The sequence below is a fragment of the Rissa tridactyla genome, chromosome 1, assembly GCF_028500815.1.
Source record: "Rissa tridactyla isolate bRisTri1 chromosome 1, bRisTri1.patW.cur.20221130, whole genome shotgun sequence".
Lineage (NCBI taxonomy): Eukaryota > Metazoa > Chordata > Aves > Charadriiformes > Laridae > Rissa > Rissa tridactyla.
Genome location: NC_071466.1, coordinates 111,737,942 through 111,762,094, shown reverse-complemented (window position 1 = coordinate 111,762,094; position 24,153 = coordinate 111,737,942). Strand labels below are relative to the sequence as shown.

The window sequence follows — 24,153 nt, the reverse complement described above, 5'->3', positions numbered from 1 at the left end:
TTAAATAGAGTAAGCTGTTGACAATCAAGCTTGTAAGCATAAACAATCCACAAAATAGGGGAAAAAAAGCACTTGTTTGACAACCACATCAATAATAGTAATAAACAAGCACTCAGTTCCATTACTGGAAAGAGCAGTATATCTACGCTTTATGTTGCCACTTTAGAGCTAATACAATTTCATTAATTTTTCCAGATATTAACTTGCAACTGAATATCTCAAGCAAAATAAAAGTTTATAGTCAAAAATCGTATTCGTACCTCTGTACTTCAATTCTTCTCAGCAGGACATAAAATCGATGAAAAAAGATTGAGGATATAAAACATTAAAAAAAAATTAAAAACATATAAAAATATAAAACTTCAGAGAAGTTGTAGAAACCACATTAAAAGGAAATTTAAGGGGGCATCTGATACATTTCTATGCCTGAACATCTGTGTCACCCATTGAAAGATTCTAGTTCAAGACATTTGAAATTTACTCTCAAGTCCTTATGTTTTTTTGAAGTGATATGAGAAACAGGCAAGGTGCTGAAAGAAAGGAGGCTCAGAGACCTCTAAAAGGGAAGCTATGGGTGATGAGAGCAAGGCTGAACAAAAAAACGCAGAACGAAACAAGCAGAATAATAGCAGTTTAAAAAAAAAGGGTGAGGGGAAAAAAAAAAACAAAAACCACCCCTCCATACTCAAGCACAAAATCAGATAAAAGCATCTTTCCCTGTGTATCTCCTAATGACTCCCTCAGAGGAAAGGAACAAAGAAGTATACAATAAAATGATAAAGCTGAGAAAGACACCACCTGAGAAAATCTATGGTAACATAATTACATTTCTATAGAATAAATAACTTTATTAAAAAGTCGGTCTATGAGCAAGTTTGTCTACAGTTCTGTATTTTTTTGGTGTGTCCAAGCATTTGCTTGTCTAGACAAATAAAAGCATGTGCAATGGCCGGTTCAGAGCTTCGCACATACTGACCATCAGTTGTTCCCTGAGTACCCAGAACCCTGAGCTAGTAGACATGGGCGGGAAGAAGAATGAAGCCCCCATAATCCAAAGGGAGATGGTAAGGGACTGACCTGCTCCAGCACCTAGACATACACAAATCTATGGGGCCGGATGGGATCCACCCGAGGGTACTGAGGGAGCTGGCAGAAGTGCTCACTAAGCCACTTTCTATCATTTACCAGCGGTCCTGGCAAACTGGGGAGGTCCCAGTTGACTGGCGTCTAGCAAATGTGACGCCCATCCACAAGAAGGGCTGGAAGGAGGATCCAGGAAACTACAGGCCTGTCAGTTTGACCTTGGTGCCTGGGAAGGTCGTGGAACAGATCATCCTGAATGCCATTATGCAGCACATGAAGGACAACTAGATGATCAGGTCCAGTCAGCATGGGTTCTTGAAAGGCAGGCCCTGCTTGACAAACCTGATCTCCTTCTAGGACAAAGTGACCCACTTGGTGGATGAGGGAAAGGCTGTGCATGTTGTTTACCTGGACTTTTAGTAAGGCCTTTGATACAGTTTCCCACAGCATTCTCCTGGAGAAACTGGCTGCCCATGGCTTGGACGGGAGTACTCTTTGCTGGGTAAAAAACTGTCTGGAGTTTTGTCAGTGTTACATTGATGGTTGGACTAGATGATCTGAAAGGTCCCTTCCAACCCAGGCAACTCTATGATTCTATGATTCTATGACCGGGCCCAGAGAGTGGTGGTGAATGAATCCAGTTGGTGGACAATCACAAGTGGTATTCTGCAAGGCTCAGCATTGGGGCCAGTTCTCCTTAATATCTTTATCGTTGATCTGGACAAGGGGATTGAGTGCACCCTCAGTGAGTGTGGAGTAGACACCAAGTTATGTGGGAACGTCAACCTGCTTGAGGGTAGAAAGGCTTTGCAGAGGGATCTGGACAGGCTGGATTGATGGGTTGAGGCCAATGGTATGAGGTTCAACAAGGCCAACTGCCAGGTCCTGCACCTGGGTCACAACAACCCCATGCAGCATTACAAGCTTGGGGACGAGTGGCTGGAGAGCTGCCTGGCAGAAAAGAACCTGGGAGTCTTGGTCAACTGCCAGCTGAATATGAGCCGGCAGTGTGCCCAGGTGGCCAAGAAGGCCAATAGCATCCTGGCCTGTATCAGGAATAGTGTGGCCAGCAGGTCTAGGGAAGTGATTGTATCTCTGTACTCAGCACTGGTGAGGACACACCTCAAATACTGTGTTCAGTTTTAGGCCCCTCACTTTAAGAAAGACATTGAGGTGCTGAAGTGTGTCCAGAGAAGGGCAATGAAGATGGTGAGGGGTCTGGAGTGTGTCCAGAGAAGGGCAATGAAGCTGGTGAGGGGTCTGGAGAACAAGTCTGATGAGGAGCGGCTGAGGGAACTGTGATTGGTTAGCCTAGAGAAAAGGAGGCTGAGGAGAGACCTTATTGCTCTCTACAACTACCCGAAAGGAGGTTGTAGAGAGGTGGGAGTTGGTCCCTCATCCCAAGTAACAGGCAATAGGACAAGAGGAAATGGCTTCAAGTTGTGCCAGGGGAGGTTTAGACTGGATTTTAGGAAAAATTTCTTCACTGAAAGGGTTATTAAGCATTGGAACAGGCTGCCCAGGGAAGTGGTTTAGTGGCCATCCCTGGGGGTATTTAAAAGACAGGTAGATGTGTGCTTAGAGATATGGTTTAGTGATAGTTTTTGTCAGTGTTACATTGATGGTTGGACTAGATGATCTGAAAGGTCCCTTCCAACCCAGGCAACTCTATGATTCTATGATTCTATGACCAGTATGCTGGAGCTGCCTCTTGCAATGAAAAGGACAAAGTTATAACTTGCTTTCCTTTCCTTAGGACACTATCTTCCATCTTCCTTCTAACCCAGCTGTTGACTTTCAGATTCATAGGTTTTGGACATCTCATTCTGACATTCAGATGAAATTGGTCAATAGTTTCAACCAAGTATTGCTGTCAAGAGCATGGACAGCGGGGGCATAGGAAAGAAAAGGATAACATGCATAGGACTCATTTACATGAGAAAACAGGGTTAAATACATAAAACAACCTTAAAGAAGAAAAATCTACATATCTATTCTTCAATCAGTACTATCAGGAAAAGCAGTCTGGCATTGGAAAACCTGTTTCTGAACTGGAGGGGGACATCTTTATATAGCGCTTATTCCTGCTCACGTTGCAGTAAGTGAAAAGCTGTCATCAGTCTCAGCCTGAGCAGCAGCTCTAATTCCAAGAGGCTCAAACAGAAACAGAATGAAAATGCATTTATTTCATCTTTAAGCTGTTCTCTTCAGAATAGACTTTAGAATTGCTTCATATCTGAAATATCACTGCCCTGTCCATAGGCTTAATAGAAAAAAATCTGAATGGTTGCAATAATATTCATCTACAAAAAGTATAAAGATAATTGATGTAAATAGCAAATTTACATACGTGTCCACAGATCTTATTGTTCCAGTTCTCAGACTGAGATACTATATAATGAGCAAATGTGAATTCATTTATCCAATGAACAGAGCACAGCAAAACTGCTGTGTATTAGATCTGTAGATCACATGTACAGTATATTAAATTCACTTAGTAGACAGATAATTATGTTTCCATGTAAAACCCATTACAAATAATAAATAATTAAATATATGTATGACTTGACAAATAATGTGCCAGGATTATGCAGATAATTCATATTTAATTCAGTAGTTGCTTCACTGCTAACAAATAATAAGGAATAGACCATTGCATGTTCTCTACCATGATACATTTACTTTATTCAAATTTCACACATACATAGATACCTGAACTTTTCTATTACTTTCACCCTAAGGCACTCAAAGCAAGTAACACATATTACCAGGTAGACTCTTGAAAATAAATCTAGCTTATCTCATTTCCTTTCTCATTGCAGTCTTTATCCTGAGGAAGAATCAAAATGTCACTGTTGTAAGAGAAATTAAGTTAGTAGAAGCTCACTCTTCATGTACTCCTCTCTGGGCAAGCGATAGGTTTGAAGGTCAGTTCAGTGTTCTCCATCAGCACAAAATCATATCTGCACAGCTGCAGCCTACAAAAGTAGATAAAGAAAATAATGTGCATAACAGAAAAAGTTAACATTAATAGAAAACTATTTCAGTATTGGAATCATTAAACCTCCAGTATTTACCACCTCTTAGAGACGGCACTCAGGACAATAAGAAATATCTTCTTGTCTATGTTTACACCCGATTTTATGCATCACTTGAGTAGTTTTGCCAGACTGTGCACAACAACCAGGACATCAGCTGGATGGTGCAAAGTGGCATGAGTAAGAAACATATCACATTAGTCTAAAATATGAAAACACAATACTTCATCCATTAAAGCTATTAATCTGCATTCAAATTAATTCTTTAGAACAATGGTCCAAGAACAGCCCAGTTCCTGTTAATACTGGGCCTGAATAATTTATTTTGAGTTCCCTACGAATGAAAGTTTCTCTGCTTTCATTCCACAGACGAAAGTAGAAAACCACATCATATCTTCTAAGTCTTTCAGTCGCAATGACAGCACGTGTAAGAAAGTTTCATGCAAGAGAGTAATTTGTCATCTAAACACCTAGAAAATGCAGAACTGCATAATACTACATGAATACATACAGAGGTCACAAAGGGAGTCACACACACAAAATCTTACTTTTTGAGGTCAACATAGATGTTCTGCTTTTCAGGGCAGAGGCAGGTCATAGCTCTGCTCTTCATGCGCTACTATAGACAGACAGTGAGAGCTGGTTTGAACAGGCAAATGACTAGCACACCCTCTGATGGCACCTCTAAGAGCATACAAAGTATGATACTTATTTAAAATTATCTTCTGTATTGCTCTGAACTCACAGATCTGGCTATACAACACAATCCACCTCAGCCTGGGATATAGCGTACAGTGAAAGAGCTAAAGGACAAAGCCTGAGAAAGAACATCCCACCAAGCACTTCTGTCGTTGCCCATTCGTGTGAGATTTCCAACCAGTCAAGGCTCCACCTGTCTATATGTGAAAGGACTGCCAGACTTCTATATAAGAATTTGAGGCCTTTTAAGAACCCCACAAAGCTAAGTCAGTAGATTTTATGACTCACAAGTTCAAGACAAATTCTGGTATTCTATATAATGCAAAGCATACAATTTCATCCAGTCCTTCCTCCACAATTTGTTTTGATTTGAATTTAATGGTTTACTGCTGCATTATTTTTGTAGAAGGAGGGGAAAAAAAGACATAAAAGAACAGAAACTGCTTTTTAAAGCAGTTTTTAAAGTCCTTATAAAAGACCATGAAAGAATTCACAGGACAAATTTTCAACCAGAACAATGTAAGATTATTACATGCATCCGTTTCCTGAGTTGACTTACAGTATCTCCCATAACAAATCCATACTGTATTTTAGCACATTTGCAACACTATTTGCAACAGAGCAGCACAATGGGTTAGCACAGCCAGCTCTCCAACAGCAGTTGTCACCTGGGAAGGGCTCTATCTAACCACAGGGGACACAATGCTTAGGCAAACCATAATGATGAATACTAGAAATAAAAACATATGGTTTCCAACATATTGTATCTCGTTTGAAGTGCAATTAATCTAAGCTTGTGATTGTCGAGTAGCAGGAATGCCTTATGGGAGAGTATCCCTGAGCTAGGAGCAGGTTCTCCAGTTCACCGACAAGGAGCAAAACACAAATAATTTTTTTGTGAGGTGAGGCTTTCATAATCTCTCACAGTGGCTTCTCAGCTGACTACTCAAAAGCAAGGGCATGCCACACTCTCTTGTTCAGGAGAGGTATTAATAAGGTCATCTCTTTTGTTACTCCTGTTCTTGTTTAAGTTAAAAAAACCAAAGGTGGCTGAGGTAAATATCTTTGAAATATTCACCTTCCCCATCAATTGGGTTCAAATTGACTGGCAGGTTCGAAAGCTTTTCAAAAGAATTAACACCTGGACACACACAAGTTAGGAAAGCTTTCTGGTTTTGCGGATAAGCAGGAATGATATATCTCGGAGACCAGAAGAAGAGCCTGAAAATTATATGTACCTTTTAGCACTCCCACATTCGCACACCATCTGTGTGAATAATGGACTATCCCAGCAGACAATTGTCAGTGATATTCTGCCAACTCCCACTGTCTGCTCTTAATCCATATCAGGGGAGGCTGAGACTCTTATTGTCTTTTATCCCTGCACCTGTCCCCTGGTTTGTACCTACTATTTTGTTATATGAATAATTTAAATATTTTTAATGAAGTTTCTAGTTGATTACCCTGTATTCAAGTAATTGTTGTAATTATATGTAACTAAATAAGGTAAATATAGGTAGTTATAATTACAATGAGCAATTATGTAATTATACCAACCAATAGTGTGGTAACATCTGCATTTAAATTACCTTCACGTGCAGATTCAATGCACTATTTTCCATTGCTATCTAAAACTATCAAAATGCCAATATGACTGCCACCTGATGAGGCTTGACGAAGGACTTCAGTGGATCCTATACTAAAGCAAATCAAGTGCATCTTACTTTAAAACTAACAAGAGTCAGAGTAACAGGAATGAAAACTCAAAACCAATAAGGGCTGTTCACTAAAAATCTTCCTTATTTGCTAGATCATTATCTGAAAAAGTCATGAATGCTGATAGGCTTGCATGAAATGTATCGTCTGATTTATCACCATTGGGCTGAGAAAAAAAAATTGCAATATGGTTTAGAGCTTTGACTATCTCTCATCAGCAAATGCTTTTAAATAAAATCATGCCAGTTCACCTGACAGCGTGAGACTTATCGTCTTCAACAAGTTAATAAAGTCTAATGTATATACATTCTGGAGTACTATTTTGATTACTGAGTGTTCTGTTTCTTCCTAAGTCTCTCCCACCCATCTCCTCCTCTTTCCCAGTAAATGTGAAATAGTAGATTAATTTAACAAGGTTTCATAACTTTTACAAAGTATCATACCCAATTCCTACTGGACTATCATCACATACCAAATCAGAAAGCTCTAATGTTGTTTCTCAAGTTAACAAAATATACTGACTTAAGACTTACTCATATTGCAATATTCTTCCTAGTCATTACTTATTTGATAACCATCATTAGGTTTTATTTTAAATTCTGACTTTGTTGAATCTGCCATTCATAGTAAGCAAATAAATGTAACAACTCTAAAATAAAGTACTCTTGCTACTCCTGGAAATTTCTTACCTAGTCCGTGTAATATGTTATTTGCACAAGATGTCAATGCAAAATTTAATTGCTAGTGCTATTGTACAAGTAACTCTGTAGATCTAAAAAAGGAACATATGGCAATACTGCTGAAGTACTTAAAACAAGAAATAATTAATAAAAGCTTAGTAATTACACTTAATTATTAATTTAAAAATGCAGATGTTTTCATTTGAAGTGTAGGCAAGCATAGACTGTGTTTTGGTCTTGGAAGGTCTTTACCTTCAGCAACAAGACCAAAAACCTGTTCCAGTCACACAAGTAGCTGAAGTGGTCCATTTCATATCTGAGTGTGAGAAGCTGTGTACGGACACATGATTAAAATCAGAAAAGTGCTTAATAAATTTTATCTTCTGGAAGAGAACTTAACCATGCAGGTGAAAGTCAGGCTGGTTTATAGTGAGTGGTCCTTGAAAACCCATTGTGGCCAGACAGCAGCAGCAGCCTGCTGTACCAAGCAGCGTGCACGACATTTACATGTAGAAGAGTGCTGTGCACTAAATGTTAATGTACAGAGCAGCTCTTCCACATGATAAATTTGGTCCTAGGTAGGATGAGAAGGATATTCATGCATCTAGGAATATGTGATTAAAAAAAATCTATACAGGGAAATGTCTGAGGAATCATCCTGAGCACTTTAGTTGATACACAACTTTGATACGTGACAAACACTTACCTTTCTGGATTATTAAGAGATTTCAGCTTCATCTGGAGAATCCTAAGCTTGAGTTTTGGGCCTATTAAAGTCTTCGTAGAAAATGTCAAGGAAATTTTTGATATTTTGTCAAGGTCTTGGTTAAATCCAGTTAGTATTTTGACTCTTTTATATTGCTGAAATGTTGAAGCTTCACTAAAGAAAAATATTATTTCTAGTCAGCGTTTTGTTAGCTGAGTAATATTCATTATTGCTAAACATTATTATTAAGATCAGAAATCTTGTAAGATGTATCGACTCTGAGCATTCAGAACAAGGGCACCCAGAACTGGATTCAAACCAGTACCATGTAAGGGCCTGGGCTAGTTCATAAATGGAGAGAGGATCATTTCAGTGAGAGAAGCATTGCCTCTGACACTAAGCCATATCCAGGAAAAGAAGCCACAGCCAAGTCTTAACAACCTTGTGATACTATTTTGACTTACAAGTTAACAAGTTAAAATGTTTAGGAAGCTTAGAAAATTAGTCCTATAAAGTGATAAATAAGATTAAGAGACAAAGCACAACATACCTATTCATCTCCGATTCTACTGTGTTTCCAGTATAATCGGTTATTTTAACTTTAATGAAACCTCTCCTAATGTTTTTATTCCATGTAGTAATATCCAGTAAGTAGTTATACACTGCAAAAAGAAATAGGAAATGATAAGATTCAAAGAATGACCCCAACAGGATACAGTTGCTATTATCACTCTGTTAAAAATATTCACTTGTTGATGATAGCAATAGTGACTCTTTACTTTCAAGTTACCAGCTCAAAGCAGAGTAAGAAGGCTATTGACAAAAATTAGGTTCTACCAAATGGAGTTCTGTGTAATTAGTGTGTCATTTCCTCCAGTTCTTACATGGAAGATTTGCGTCTAAAAGCTACCATCAGAATTAGCATGAAGAGTTTGACCTGCCTAAGGAAAAAATGGAAAATCAAGCTCTAACTAACACCTTCATGTTTTGGCAAGCTCTGCAAAGGGGATATTTGAGCTATTCGTGTAGCAACACTATCACATTACCCACAAAAGTGACATGTCCAGAAAACAGCTGAGGTACACTATCAGGAGGAGGGGAGGAACAGCATTGGCACAAACTTTATGTATAAGCAAAGTGGGCAGTTCACTAGGTGAGCAGGTTAATCAGGTGGTAAGAGCTGAAGAGAGACATTATTCCTATGCTTTGCTTGCCCAGCCTGAGCAGGTGTAGCAGTAGAGGTCCTCCAAACACCCTTCCTTCAGCAAAGTCAACCTGACAAAACCTCTGTGTGGATACTAAAAAAACTTCATGGGGAAGACCAAGGAAGAGGAGAGGGATCTGATTGCTTTCCCATGATCCAGTCCCTTCTCCCCCTCCCCTGGAGGGCCCACAGCCTCAGGAAAACAGGCTGGGTACTTGGGGCTGGCACCCTCTCTACACTGGTAGGGAGATGACCTGCTCCACTGTGCCCTCAGAAACCCTGACCTGGCCTTCTACCGCACTTCTGTAACCATCACCAATGTTGTAACCATGCTATGGCTACCCAGAGGAAGCACAACTTTACTACTCCCAAAGCAAGGAAGCCATTTCAAACTTGGTTTTTTGGCATGTTGCTTTTTAACATTCCCACCTAAAAGACCAAGCCTCACCTCATATGAAAAACTTTCGCTGCTGAGGTTTACAGTTTCACTCAGTTTTAAGACCTCTTGTTTATTCCTATTTCCTCATGTTTTCAAATATCTAAGAATTAAGGCCTTAGTTAATAAAAACCTACTTTTTCAGACTGGTTTAGTAGACTCATTTTTCTTCTTGACTTTGCATATTTTCACTTACATTTGTGCTGTCATTACAACGTTTCTTATTCCTCTCCATGTGCCTCCTCCTATGTTTAGTAGTATTTCTCCACCTCTTTTATCTCTTCTAGCACCCCTGTCCCAGAATACTGTACAAAATCTTTTCCTTCTGCAATGCACTCTTTCCATCATCAGGATTCTGCCTGGTTGAACTTTTGATGAATGCCCAGATTTTAATATGTGTGAGAGCAAAAGCAAAGCCTTATTTTTCTGCAGGAAGAATGAATGAGGAGACAGATTAGCAGCTTGTGCAGCCTTGAGAGCATGGAAGAGCAAAGCCCAAGCAGACAGGAGCAAGGGAGAACAGTGGTAGCAGGTTTGGGTTGAGCTGAAAGACGACTGGGAATGGGAGTTATTTTACATAAAAATCCATCACATCTTCGTTAATCTCTCCTTGGCCCTTTGGAAGAAACGGTGATGTAAGTAAGCATGATTACCACTATAACAAGAGACATTCAGTCCCTAGTCACAAAACTTGCCAAGATGATAGAAAAAGCTAATGGGAAAACATGATTTCACTTGAATTCCCTGTAAGCCAATCCCCATGCTCCAAATCAAAGAACCTTAAAAATAACCAATTAGAAAATTGTGCTAAGATTTGCTTATGGTCGTTAAGTCTGTTAATAAGAATAGAAATTAGACAAGAATCTAAACTGGACCTCTACATGGATAGGTAGATATCTAAACTGTTGCAGCTAAAGCGCATGCCTGGAGAGTTCATTCCCATATAGCATAAAACTGAAACAGTCATTTGTTTCCCCTTCACTGTTTTATTCCTAGGGAAACATGGACTTTTAAAAGCTGGAGTAGCTTTAGTTGACTGTGGGGCAACCACTCCTGGGCTGGAACATAGAGGTCTCTCTTTTCCATCCCTGAGCCAGGGCGGTCTCACTTCCCATTTTTGCTCTCCTAAAATGGCAGCACTGATCCAATCTAAGCAGGTTCTCTCAGTCCACCTTTTTCGCTGTCACTTGATTCTCATTTTCTACCTTACTTCATCCTCTTGCCAGCCCATCCCGTTACTTTTAAAGTCACATTTCTCTCTCAGTTCGCTTATCGCTTACTCTTCTGCCACAATCATTCTCCTTCTTCCTCCAGTCTGCAAACTGACACTTAGTTCATGGCTTATTACACCATTTTACACAGCAGCTAACAATAACTTTCTACTTTTAATATGCTTTCACTCCAGATCAGTTAACAAATAACAGCCATAACATTTCATAAAGAGTTTTTTATAAATGTACTCAGCCACTCACTGCAGAATGGGTCTTGGTCCGAGGTATCAAAATAAGTTTTCATTGGTGAACTCATTGGGATTAAAAATTTTTTCCATCTATCAGCATAATAACCTGAAATCCAAAGTTTAAATATTTAATTTCAGATGGTTAGCAAAATCCTGTTACACATATAATTACACAAAAAAAAACCTCACTCAAACTGAAAGATTTGGCTTTAATTTTCTTAAACGTTCTCTGAGAAAGTAAATTGACTTGGAAAACGCAAGAATCCCCTGAGTATAACAGAATGCAGTATGCAAGTATTTAATTCTTCTAATATATTAGTATCAGTAAAATTGTCATAACGTTGGAATCTATTTAGTCTAGAGTACTGACTCCAAAAAATACTGCTAATAAACTCCTGCAGAAGTAATAAAAACAAATCAAAAAAAGTAGCCCACATATTTACAGAACCATAAAATAATAGAATCATCGAATCGTAGAATCATTTAGGTTGCAAAAGGCCCTTGGAGTCATCAAGTCCAACCATTAACCTAGCACTGCCAACTCCACCACTAAGCCATGTCCCTAAGCACCCCATGACTTTTAAATACCTCCAGGGATAGGGATTGAACCACTTCCCTGGGCAGCCTTTTCCAATGCTTGACAATCCTTTCAGTGAAGAAAATTTTCCTGACAAAATCGGGAGAACACTAACAGAACAGCTTCACATTAGGTAATTTTTTTTCATTTCTTTCTTGAATCATTAAAGTAAATATTTTTAAACCCTCTAGTCTATAATTGTGGATATTATTTAATAAAATGTTAGATACTCTTTAAACCTCCTGAGCTCTTGGATGTAATGTAGAAAGCATTTTTGTTATATGCATTGTCTTTGGGGCTTGATTACAGCCCTTGTTTCTAAAGCGGCTGATCCTATCCTCTCCCGCTTGATTTCTTTACTTAGACTGGACAATGAGAGCTGATTCCTAGATGCAGAGATGCCACTGCAAGGCAGTAAGCAGGAACGCTTGCAGTAGAATGATGCTGTTTCTCCGCCCAGTTCCCAAATTCATCTGCCTGCCATTTCCTCATAGGTTGTATGGTTATTAAAAAAAAAAAGGTGGCAGCTGACTGGTCAAATAATTCACTACCTCTAGCTTGAGCATTCTGTGTAAATGCATCAGGCATGGCTAATAACCATGCTGGGGAAGTCCTGGAGTCTTTCTGCCCTACTACAAGGTCCTGTTGTTGTTGGGTTTTATTATAAAATATTATACAGATCTGTCTGTCTATGCTTTTCCTCAGACATGATCTAACTAATGTATGTAGGGTGTACATCCCAACAGAAGGATGTAAAGAAGACAAGGTATGAACTGAAACTTAATTTCTATTTAAATATTTTTAAAATTTCATTCTTAAGAAAACCCTGCCAACCGGGAAATGTTCACACTATTGTAGCTGTTTTCAAGTTGTCCCCAGATCCTCTCTAAAAGCAATAAACTCTCAAACAACTAAAAATCCCTCCAAATAAAAGCTTGATTCTAAAAGAACAGTCAGAGAAACCATGAAGTTGCTATAAACTTTATTACTTTTAAATAAAAAACACAGGTACTCTAGGGATGATAACACACTATGTGTGTCTAAAGTGATCGACTAAGTAGAAGCAGTTTCTCTGTAGAGAGGAAACACTCTGTGAATGCATTCCAGGCTGGAAGACACAATAATCAAAGATTAGGAACATTCGTCACCTGTGTCTAACAGAGAAAATTCTAAAACAAAGCCATAAATTACTTTAAACAGTGTGCAGTTCTGCACGTGATCAATCTCTACAGACCCTTTAACAAGACACCACAGATCTCTGGAGTAGCCTCAGAAAGAGCTAGTCTGGATTTCCTGGAAAACCTCACCCAGCCCAGAGCAGATACCATAACGCTTACCCAGTACTGGGCAGGACATCGGCTGGAAAGCTCCACAATCAACACATTTTCCTCTCTTGTAATCCAAGTAAGAGTTGCAAGGATATGTTATTATGTTGCACCTTCTTCTCAAAGATGATAAAAAGAGGAAGACAGATCTTTGATGGTCACACTTAAAATACTGAAGTCCTTCAGGAAAGAAAAACCAAAATATGCAAAGAATATTTCATCATTTTTCTTTGTGAAAGAAAAGTTGTTATCGAAGTAATCCCATTTAGCTGAGTCATTTTTAGTTAGCCATGCTTTTCTTCTATGGTTAGTTGACCACCAAGTGTAAAAAATGGATGCACACGCACAAGAAGAAGAAATTGAAGACTGTTTTGAATATTACAGGTACAGACAAAAGTCTACAGGAATTTATGTGCTAGAAATAGTCTACTAAGTGCTATAAAGTTTACAGAATTTGTGTTATAATGCATGAGTCTGAGTTACAATTCACCTTGTTGCATCCAGTGCAGAATGCTTTGGCAGAAAATTTATCGTGAGGAATACTTCAGAGATTCCTCTCTCTGGTTTTTTTTGTGTAATAAATTCCTTCCTCGCCTAGCAAGACAAACTAGGAGAATTGTACAGATTAAGATGATATTGAGTCTTAAGAAATTCTCCCATACTCACAGACACACAAGTGGAAGCCCTGTGCTTTTGCAGCAGCTCTAATTCATAGCAGCAGCGTGCAGTTTAGTAATAGAAAAGTAGACAGACGTAAACATATACAAAAAAGAGTAAATAAAAACAATGGGCAGGAACCTCGCCTAAGATTTATAGAGGATGAAATAAGCAAAATTCTGCAGCAAAAGATCATGTCATAAAACTGTTTCATCCTAGAGCTTAAAAGACCTGTCCAAAACCTAGTTCATCATTGCCAATCAGGAGGAACCTACGACACTGTGAAGACTTGAAAGCCTTGTCTTCCATGTCACCTGCAAGTGATCCTGTCCAAACCACTTGGGCACAAACATCTTTTCCCATGCCTAGCCATGTATAAACACAGAAAAATAATGATCACTATATGCAGATTATATATATAATATAATAATATAATTCCATTATACCAATAATGGTATGGTGGAATATGCATGCTTATAGGAAGATTTTTATTTTAAAAAAAAAAAAAAAGATATCAAATTATCAAATGTGTTTGTTATTTCTCATTTGCTGAGTGGGGATGGAAAAGACAGAATACAATGCCCTTAGCTCCTGTATTACTGAATATGTGCAGTGTCTATTGAATTCAGTTTAACCTTTTTTGGTCTGATCTCAAATTCTTTTCTCATGAATTGAACACATTTGTATTTACCACTGAATAATGTTTGTGGACAACCAGGCTGATCCTTTCCTCCATTTGGATAGAAATCAATGGTTCCCAAAGGCTTCTTGAAACCTAGTGCTAAAGTAAAAACATAATGAATCAAAAAAACATAAACAGAATTATGCGGTCAATCATTTATCATTACATTCATTAGAGAATAAGGAAGGTCTTAAGAAATTTTTTGCGATTGTACTGTTCTTTTGTTCTGTAAATGGAAGTCACATTATGAGTTAAAATCCATGGGTTTTTTCTTTTTAAGAAAATTATACACATGGAAAATGCTGTACACAAATATATACAAATTTGTGTAAGATTCCTACTGCCACAAAAGAAAAAGGAAAGAAAAGAAATAACTACTTAGTGCTATAGCTGAGACATTATTTGTACAAAGACGTTTATGACATTCATGTTATCTCCAGCAAACAAAATTCTTTCCCAATGTAATCTTCATTGGAGTAAGATTTTCCATTTCTTTCATATGACACTGAGTTCTGAGCTACGCTAATATCAGCAATGTATCAAAGCAGAAAAATCTGTATCTGTCTTATAAAAGACCATAAGTAAGATTTAACTCAATCTGACCCATTTTCCTTTTCACCACATATTATCTTTATGCACATAATTGGAACAATACAAAAATTGGTATTTTACAGCTTCGCATATACATTTGTATAGTGAAGAAGTGTTTAATTTTTAATATTGTTAAAGAAACTGATATGAAACTATACAAGTAACGGGACGAGTGTGGTAGGTTTGAAAGGTTTACTTATGGTTTTGAGAAAAAAATTAAACCAGATTATAGCACGGATGAAGCAGACTTTACAATGTTCTTCATTTTAACCTTACAATAACGTGACTTGGAATTTTAAGCAGTGGATCTGTAGTGTACTAATGTGATACAGCTGAGACTAACTGTCTCAGCAGGGACTAATTCAGTGATAATCACGTCCTTACAACCTCTATGTTCATACACACTACCACAGCAAAAGAATGTTAATGCTAAACTATTTTGCAAATAGTATCATAAATTAATGCAATAAAAATGCTTTATTCAATGTACAGACTTGGGGTTTTTTTTGTATTCAGAAGGAATACACTATAACAAACAAGAAAAATGACAGTGGTGTAATCACTACTTTTGCATGACATTAAATGGACTCGTGACTATATAGTTACCTGCATATGCCTTCAGTTAGCTGTTGGACATAAACATTATTTCAATATTTTCAAGTTCAGTCATGAAACTTCACTCACTCAATAACATGGCTACTCGTGTCAGAACTGAACAAAACAGCCCATCATTGCTTAAGTCATTAGCAAAGTTGAGTTTCAATTTTTTGATGAATAGGCATAATAACATACAGTATGATTTCAAAAGTATAGACATGGTTAGAAAGCAACAGCATAGGAATCCATCTGGTAACACAAAATATACTTCTGCAGCACTATTTGGATGTTACTGAAATATCTTATCCCTTCTCTTTTGCTTTCCTGCATTTCCTCAAGTTGAAATAGGGAAGTTAAGGCTATGTCATTACCATCAGTATCCGAATGGATTACATCAACAAATTGTGCATCAGTATGATCCAGTCTCTGCTCTGGTGGTTCTCGAGTGAACGAAGGGCCTGCTGGATCAAGACCTACACGAAAATAACACTAGCATTACAAATCCAGGAATCTGTTTCTACAGTTATAAACAAGACTGACATTTAGGCATTATTCATCAATGACTCTTCATCTTCCTGGGATAATAACAAAAATAAAAACCAGCAAAATTCTTCCCAAGTTTCCATTTTTCAAATTGTTAAGCAAAACAAGGGTTCCTACCACAAGACTGATCAACTGGTATCTTTGAATTTCTCTTTTCCCATAATTAATTGTGCGCATCTCCCAGATCTCCAGATGAATTATAAACCAACAGCATTAGGGGTCAAATCAGGAGAATTAATTTTGTCCTTTTCCCCAGAAAGTACCATACCTACTGTGTACTTCACAAAAACAAAATGCACTATATGACTACTCTCACCAACAGAGAACAAGATGAAGACATTTTGGATGGATACAATTTCAAACATGCCTCAATTATTTTATCACTTGGTGTTGAAATTACTTATAGAAAAAAAATTCCTACATACAACAAAGTGAAATACTAGTTCTCAACCACATTTTCACCTGAAGGAAGTTTAGAAATCTTACACTCAAATCAAAACTCAACTATGACAAAAGAGATTCCAACTGAGATCCACAAAAAGCACTTTGTATCAAGGATGGGGGGATTTGGGTGGCAAAGTATTTGAAGTTTAAACACTGCATATTCTAATTTTTTTTAGGGATAGGGAATTAGTGTTGTGCAGCCCTGAAGCCTGATAATTTTCAAGATGGTAATTTCTGTCCTTCACAGGAAAGCAAAATTGTTAGCTGAGGTTTGCTCCGCTCCTATTTTCTTGACAACAAAAGCATAGACGAAGAGTGGAAAAGAAAAAGATGGAAAATACAACTGTCAAGGCAAAACATATTCCTACATTTAACTGACTCCTAATTACATTCTCACTGACTGGGAGACAGGGATAGTGTATGACCTTAGATTATCCAAATTTGTATTATGATTTAACTGAAAGATGTGCACTGGTTAGTTTTATATTCCAGAAACCTTCAAACATCTTTGCCTATATTGATCCATATCTGTAACTATAAGAAAGTGATTGAAACATTTCATATAATTCCTTTTAACTGTGAACATCGGAGTTCAGAAATTACATGGATCTACTAGCTCCCAGTTAGTGCATAGAGAGGACACAGACCTGCTAGCCTAACATTGCAATCAAGACTGTTTCCAACCATTGACGCCAACAAACTCTAGGGATTGTGTAAAGTGGAAATGAGTGTTCTTAAGCAAAGGAATACAAATGGAGCCTATCACACACTTAGAAAATGCCCTGACTTTCAGATTACTGTATGGAAAGGGGAGGACTCTCTAATTCCCTTTCTTAAGGCTGGCTACTGGCTCCTCTTACATTTTGGGAAAAAAATTATTTAAGTACTCTGAAGAGAGGGTTTGGAGCTATGAATCTCAAGGAAAGATAACTGCCTCCTTCCAGCCTGAAAATGGTTGCTCTTTTAAATCCTAAACACTCAGGATCCATCAGTCCCTTCTCTCCTTAACACCTTTCTGATGGCTAGCTTAGTCAGCTTTCTTCTCAGCATGCTAGCTGTGGTGATTTTTGCTCTTTCACCAAGAGAAGTACCTGGAGCCTGTGCACCCAAATTAGCACTGTGGATTCTGCCCTAGGAACCAGCATCTAAAAGTTAATCCTAAACTTCACGCAACCCTAGTCCTGAAAGATGTACCCACAGGAGGCTATTCTGATCTTCCCTGTATGCACCGCTCCCACAGATGACGATGCTGATGATGTAACAAGTATGAGGCAAGATTTGCAGTATCCATACACAGGCTGGACACCCAATTTAAGCTCCCTGTAGCAGATAGTTCAACCCACTAAAGCCTGCTCCACGTTCAGATACCTCAAACCGAAACTAAATATTTGTGCCTGATTCCTGTGGTCTGAACTTCCCTTCAAAAGGACATGACTTACTCCATCAACTAGACAGAAACTCAGGTAGTATGTCATTTAACTTCAGTGGCATTTGGATGTAGCACTCAATTTTCATCTGAGAGACTAGGCGTAAACAAGTTGGAAATTTTCAGCTGTAATTTTTGCAATTTTCTGAACTTCTATCAATCAGGCGCACATTTTTCCTTGTGTATGCTACTAAATAATCGGTTCTCATTTGTCGATATTTCAGTGCTAGCATCTATGTGACTTGCAGTTATGGCAACAATACAAGGTACATTAGAATATGCGGATTGGGTTTAAAAGCCTTACCTGTAATTCTGCCGATTTTGCCATTATACTTCTGGCCAACAAAACCAGCTATATGAGCCCCAAGACTAACACCAATCATATACATAGTATCAAGAGAAGCTCCACCTACCTGTCAGGGGAAAACAAAAAAACAAAGCCACAACCACACACATGGTTAACTGAACAGACATCAGTAGACTGATTTAGTTTTCACTTTTTCTTAGTAACTCTCTAACTTTAAAAACAAATGGGAATTACAAGGTTGTTTTCAGTTTGACATTCTGCATGAGTTAAAAACAGTGTAGTAATTATGAAATTCTTTGACTAGAAAAATGTAAAAAGGAAGCTTGAGTCATATTTCTTCCAAACTGTCACACTAGTTAGAAGGGGGAGCATGGGGTGGGAAGAGGAAGATATTTACCGGATACAAGAAAGATGAACCAAAACTATGAACTAGGAAAAAAACCCCACATCTTTTTCACCCGCCTTATATTTCCAATAAAATAAATTTAAAACATAATACCATTAACACTTATGCCACAGATCCGCTGAATAATGGTGCCAAATGCACACCTGCAGAAAAGCCTTAAGATGCCCATTCTATAAAGCAGGTGGTATTCTTTCTAAAAAAACTACCAAAGAACTCTGAAAGAGTATCAGCAGACCTATTAGAATCTCTGCAAAGTGATGGTATGATATGTGGGATCTGAAATACTAATGCATCTTAAAATGAATTGACAAAGGCCTCATGACAGCTTGCAAATATGAAACTGATAGCTGTGGGACACAACATACCCCACCACCATCACTTTGATGACTTGCACAAGATCGGCCCAAGCATGCCCTGCAGTCATTGCTTTGCCAGGCAGATCTGCAACCAGCAATTAACCAAAAATCTGCATCAAGAAATCTGCAAAATACACCTTTTTAACCCACTCTGGAGTGGAGATTGTGCTTATAGTCCTATTTTGTTTTTCTATTTCATAACAATAAAGTTACTGTCATAATTACAAATTATTATCAGTATATCTAGTCCCAGAGGGCAGATTCTCATAGGGTCTCTCTTCTTTCATCTCATCCTTTCTCAAAATGTTGGGTTTTTTACCCAAATTCCACATGAATATTTTCTTATCGTACAGCATTCAAAATTTCTGAGAATGGCTGGTAAAAGAAGTGGTGAGAATAGAAGAAAAATCAAGTGACAAGTAACAATGCCATAGAAGAGATTATAACGTTTTGCTCATTCGATTAAGGAATAAATCTAAAGCCCAGTTAAGACCACTGGCATCAACAATTGTTTCAGCAGCTCCCTCTAGAATCACGAAGTTTATATAATTTTTGGAACAAATATTTATTTATATGTCTGTCAGTGATTTCTTTTTCTTTTTTTAGCTACAGTAGTTTAATAGTGGAAAGAGTAATGTAATGTTTTTGTAAAATTTTAATGCTGCATGCTATTTGACCATCTCTCATTTCGCCCCCCACTGGTGCATTCAGTCATTCCAGAAGACCTAAAAATTCCATCTGGCTAAAGAAATCAGATGCACTCTTAGACATCCTTCAGTGAAAGGGAAATAAGAACTCAGGTGGAGTTAAATATATGTAGTAATTACTGCCTGCAAAGTTAGGAAATACTTAGGTAAAGAAATGTCATTTGATATTATTCACTGGGCTTCTCTTTAGACATGTTTTAAATATCCATTCCCACCCAAGCTATGCTATTTAAACTTATTCAGAACAGATGCAACTCTCTGCCTTACCAGCATCTGGTCAATATAGTTCTTCAGTATTTCTGCAACTTTTCTGCAGTTTTCTACAGCAGTTATATAATTCACAGTTGTAGCACCACGATTCCAATCAACTATAATGAGATTCATATCCTCTGCAGACAGTAAAAGCTCCCTTATGTCACCCAGCCATGCCGGTGGAGATCCTGTTGGTCTGAAGCCGTGAATAACAAAGACAATTTTCTTGGATGTATTAAGGTACTCAGATGCAGTAACATTATGTTCAATGAGTCTCTCAGAACAATTTGGATTTTCTCTTGTGTATAGCAGTAGCTGGACTTGGAGTTCGGTTCCAGACAAAGCATTGCCTATATTAAGATCTGTAAATTCAGGACATTTTTTCCCCTCATCTGAAAAAGATGAAAATGTTAGACAGTCATTTGATGAGTTAGACCACCTGAAATACCACCTCTTTCCACATTTTTCCAGTAAAAGTGAAGAACTTCCATTTTATTTACTCGAGACATTTGCAATGAAGTGCCAGAACATGCCCTTAACAATGAGGAGACACGGTTTAATTAATGACTCTGCAGATATGACTATTCTCCTCTGAACCCTTCACATACAAAGTTAACGCTTCTAATTGTTCCTGAACCACATATTTTCTCCATAACGAATACAAACTAGTGATCAGTGTTGATAAGATCCTTTGCTTAACCATTAAATTTAGGTTCTCAGAATTTTTTCACAACTAGTGTGTGTTGTATATAAACAGCAAGACTGCTGTGGTTGTTTCTTCCTCTTTTGGCCAGGGTGTCAAAATTGCCAATCCTCAGGCCTTATTGTTTGATCTAGCAATAAGAAACAGTTGTCTGACAGCACAGGATGACCCAGAACCCTTCCCCAGTTTTAGATCACCATAAAGACACCATTACCAAGAAACAAAGAAAGAAGAAACAAAGGATCCTGTTCTGAGTTTGAAAAAAATAAGAATCTGTAAGGTCAATGTACATAATTGCACAAGAAAAACTGTAGTGTTTAGCATTTCTGTACTCAGACAGTTATGGTATACAAGGTTAAGCTGTAGGTCAGTCAGGATCAGCAAGAGGATGGATATTTTCAAGAGTCTAAAAAGACTTATTTTTCTCCCCTGTGTGCTTATCAGCGTCAAAAGTTAATGCTTTGAGAAGTACCCTTTGGCTGCTGAGGTCACATTGTGTAGACAAGCCACTTCAGGATTCTGGGCACAATGCCGATGCCTGCCACAGTTCTTCTGTATGGCCTCTTCACCTTCGCTATGGTGTTAGCTGGTGTATGGCCAAAGAAATTTGGGCCAATCTCTTGACTTCTAGTGGGCTATGCTACTTTACACAAGGCTTTTGTCTGATATTTGATGGCATGTTTCTCAATTTTTCTGTCATTAACAACTTCGTAAAACAAGAATCAGTCAACTTCTAGAACACAAAAGTAGGAAGAGGCATAGCCCCTTCTCAGTTCCTTAAAAAATAATTTAAAAAGTAACCTGAATTTCTCTGAATATTTGAGTTATAGGAGAGACAGTTCTATCTCTTCTCTTTTTCCCAGCAAGTGGCTAGCAGGCAGAACCAAATCCACCACATTTGCACATCTGAGATGGACCAGTTTATAAAGCTGCAAAGGGCAAGTGCAGGGGGGTTATAAGGTATCTGAAAAAGTATTTGATACTATAGTTCAGACCTAAACAAAGCTACACTATGTGAAGTACAGCACTTAATACGGTAAAGACGCTAATTCACTTAGGGAAATAAACCAATCGCCTCTAGGCCAAACAATGTATCTACAATGACTAGACCAGTCACCTCTGGACTGGACATCACAAAAAATAATGGATATTTCCAAAGTGGAGCAGAGTTGAAGTTACAGAGTGTTAGAAATGGCCTGAAACTTCCTGTCTCAAATCATCCAGACAAAACTTTCATGCCTATCATCACTTTATGACAGTAGGTACAATTATTGCATCTGGGAAAAGTTAGAATTACTTATATTTCAAAATAAATATCACCGTTCTCCTCATTTAGACACTGAATAATTTAAGTAACTTTTACTGAGATTACTGGAAAGGTTATTAACCAACTACTGATACAGTTTCATTGCTGAGACTTATCCAAGAAGTAGTTCTGAAATTAAGAGCTCTTCAGCTGCAGTTGCCTTGAATTTAATGACAATAATATTCAAGAACCTGGTAAAATGTCATACATGTGACATGATACTGAGACATTAGTAGAACGTGTCACACAATCTCTAGTTTTCATATAATGATATATGGCAATACAACTAGAATAAAAATTCTATTACAGAAATGTCATATATAAAGCTAAACGATTATAAACAGCCACTTGGTTACACCTTTGCTATTCAGATTCAAAGCTACAACATGAAACTTTTTCAGTTTTGCCTAATATTGTTCTTAAATCTAAGTTTAACCACTGATCCTTACAATTCACTCCTACGTATCTAACGTATAAAAGATTCATGCTAAGATATTGTTGAATTGTTCCTCCATGTCCATTTAAATGTTTTGATTTCTTATCATGTGATTGGTAGAAATAAGAATTAATTCTTCTAAAGCCACTGGAATGGCAGTGACATCAAACACACAGTCTAGTCCACGGAAGTGAGAAATCTATCACAAGGAAATTAATTGACGAAACCTATTTGCTAGCTGGCAAATGTCAAAGGTAAACAACTCATTTACTTATGGCTGTGAAATGACAGCAGTTATTCTTTGAAAAGTAAATAGAAAAAAAAAAGAAAAGATGATGTCTTTACCGTGGAATTAGATAAGTACCATAAATAGATTTATAGATTTAATACTTTGAATTGTGTAGTGAGGAGTCATTGAGGGGAAGTTTTCCAAACTCCTATTTCTGGTTGATTACCAGAAGGGATACCCAGCTGCCCTTTGTGCACGCTTGTGGGAGTACTCATACACATTTTTTTGTACATTCAGAACAAACAGGTAAGTGTTGGGCAGTTACATATGCAGTTTAACTCAGTTAATATACAATTTTAACTTTCCTGTGTACGTTTGTAAGCGTTTCAAGTATCTTCTGTGGTTGAAAAGGGGAAAATATAAAGTGCGCACTGACTTTTTTTAACTAAATTTTGCTATTGAATGCATAATGCATAACTTGAAAACCTGTCAGCCTATCAAATCAGCAATAAACAATAAACTTACATTAATACGTTAAAACTATTTCACAATTTCCTCTTTACTTTGTACAAAGTGCACATACCTGAGTGTCTCTCTGTGCAAAGTACAGCCAGAGATAAAGTATCAGGCTTTGTTCTATTTACTTTTAAACGAAAACTTACGTCTCAGCTTCAAAGTGACCAAATTCTCTTTACTAATCACCTGCTCCATTAGACATAATTCACAAGGTTTAATCTTTCGTCCAGTTTAAATGAAGGAATATTAATTTTTTATGCTGGAATAAAGCCAAGAGACTACATCACAAATAGTAAGCTAATGGTTCTTACCTGATTTCACCCAGTATATCAAACAGATGAAGAAACACAATTTCAGCATGTGGAAATGGAGAAAAGCAATACGTAATATCCACAGACAAGTGGCAAATTTGGTGTTTCCTTACAGTATGCTAGATTTCTGACCTGACTGAATGCCACTAACAAAGTAAGTGACATGTAGAGTAGGAAGCAGAAAGCGAAGCTGTACTCAAGCTTCTGCAATTCATGACTCCTCCTATTGAATGACTTCAGTAGGTAGGGTGGTTTCTGGTCTTTAAGGGTTGGGATTTGTTTTTAATCTATTTCCCTCTCTCTTTGGCTATCAGCAGATTTACACGTAAGCAACTGATGTTATATATTACTAACAACTCTGTTACGTGGAACTTAGGAAGCAGAGTAACTAGAGGTACATCACATTAGAGATCCACGATCTGTCTTTTTTTAAAGTGTTTCACTCAATTGCGATTAGAGGCACTGAGATGGGCAAAAGAAACTTAGAACAAAAAGTCATTCTGGTGACAGAAGGATTTTTCTGTAAGAACTTGAAAATAATTCTGAGAACTCTATCTCCGTGGATTATTTTTGCACAAAATTATTTTCTGAGCTTTTTCCAAGGAGTCATTCTCTAATCTAAATCCAGAGGAGGTCTGTGAAAGCGCTCATATGGGAGAGAGATGGAACTTAGGGTCCCACAAATCTCACCCAGACACTGACTTGCTGGGTGCTTTGGGTATGTAACTTAATTTCATCCCCTCTGGGTCCGCAACTACAAA

At 37.7% G+C, this 24,153-nt stretch overlaps 1 protein-coding gene across 1 annotated transcript; it reads right to left on the bottom strand.

The window, feature by feature from the left end:
- Positions 1-3,754: 3,754 nt before the first annotated feature.
- LIPI (lipase I) lies at positions 3,755-23,585 on the bottom strand. Its single transcript, XM_054214922.1, has 10 exons — positions 23,393-23,585; positions 19,907-20,283; positions 18,168-18,276; positions 15,822-15,923; positions 14,272-14,361; positions 12,936-13,103; positions 11,035-11,127; positions 8,473-8,584; positions 7,923-8,096; positions 3,755-4,061 (listed from the first exon to the last, which is right to left on the bottom strand). Exons 1-10 carry the CDS (start codon positions 23,439-23,441, stop codon positions 3,974-3,976), a joined length of 1,362 nt encoding a protein of 453 aa, XP_054070897.1. The 5' UTR covers positions 23,442-23,585; the 3' UTR covers positions 3,755-3,973.
- Positions 23,586-24,153: the final 568 nt, after the last annotated feature.

What these genes read in the sequence shown, in the direction of transcription:
- LIPI (XM_054214922.1), bottom strand. Translation starts at nt 23,441, where the DNA reads ATGCTGAAATTGTGTTTCTTCATCTGTTTGATATACTGGGTGAAATCA. An exon ending in ACTATATTGACCAGATGCTG is followed by an intron (nt 18,277 to 19,906) that starts GTAAGGCAGAGA and finishes TTCCCCTGACAG; the next exon opens with GTAGGTGGAGCTTCTCTTGA. An exon ending in GTAGAATCGGAGATGAATAG is followed by an intron (nt 8,097 to 8,472) that starts GTATGTTGTGCT and finishes ATTTTTCTTTAG; the next exon opens with TGAAGCTTCAACATTTCAGC.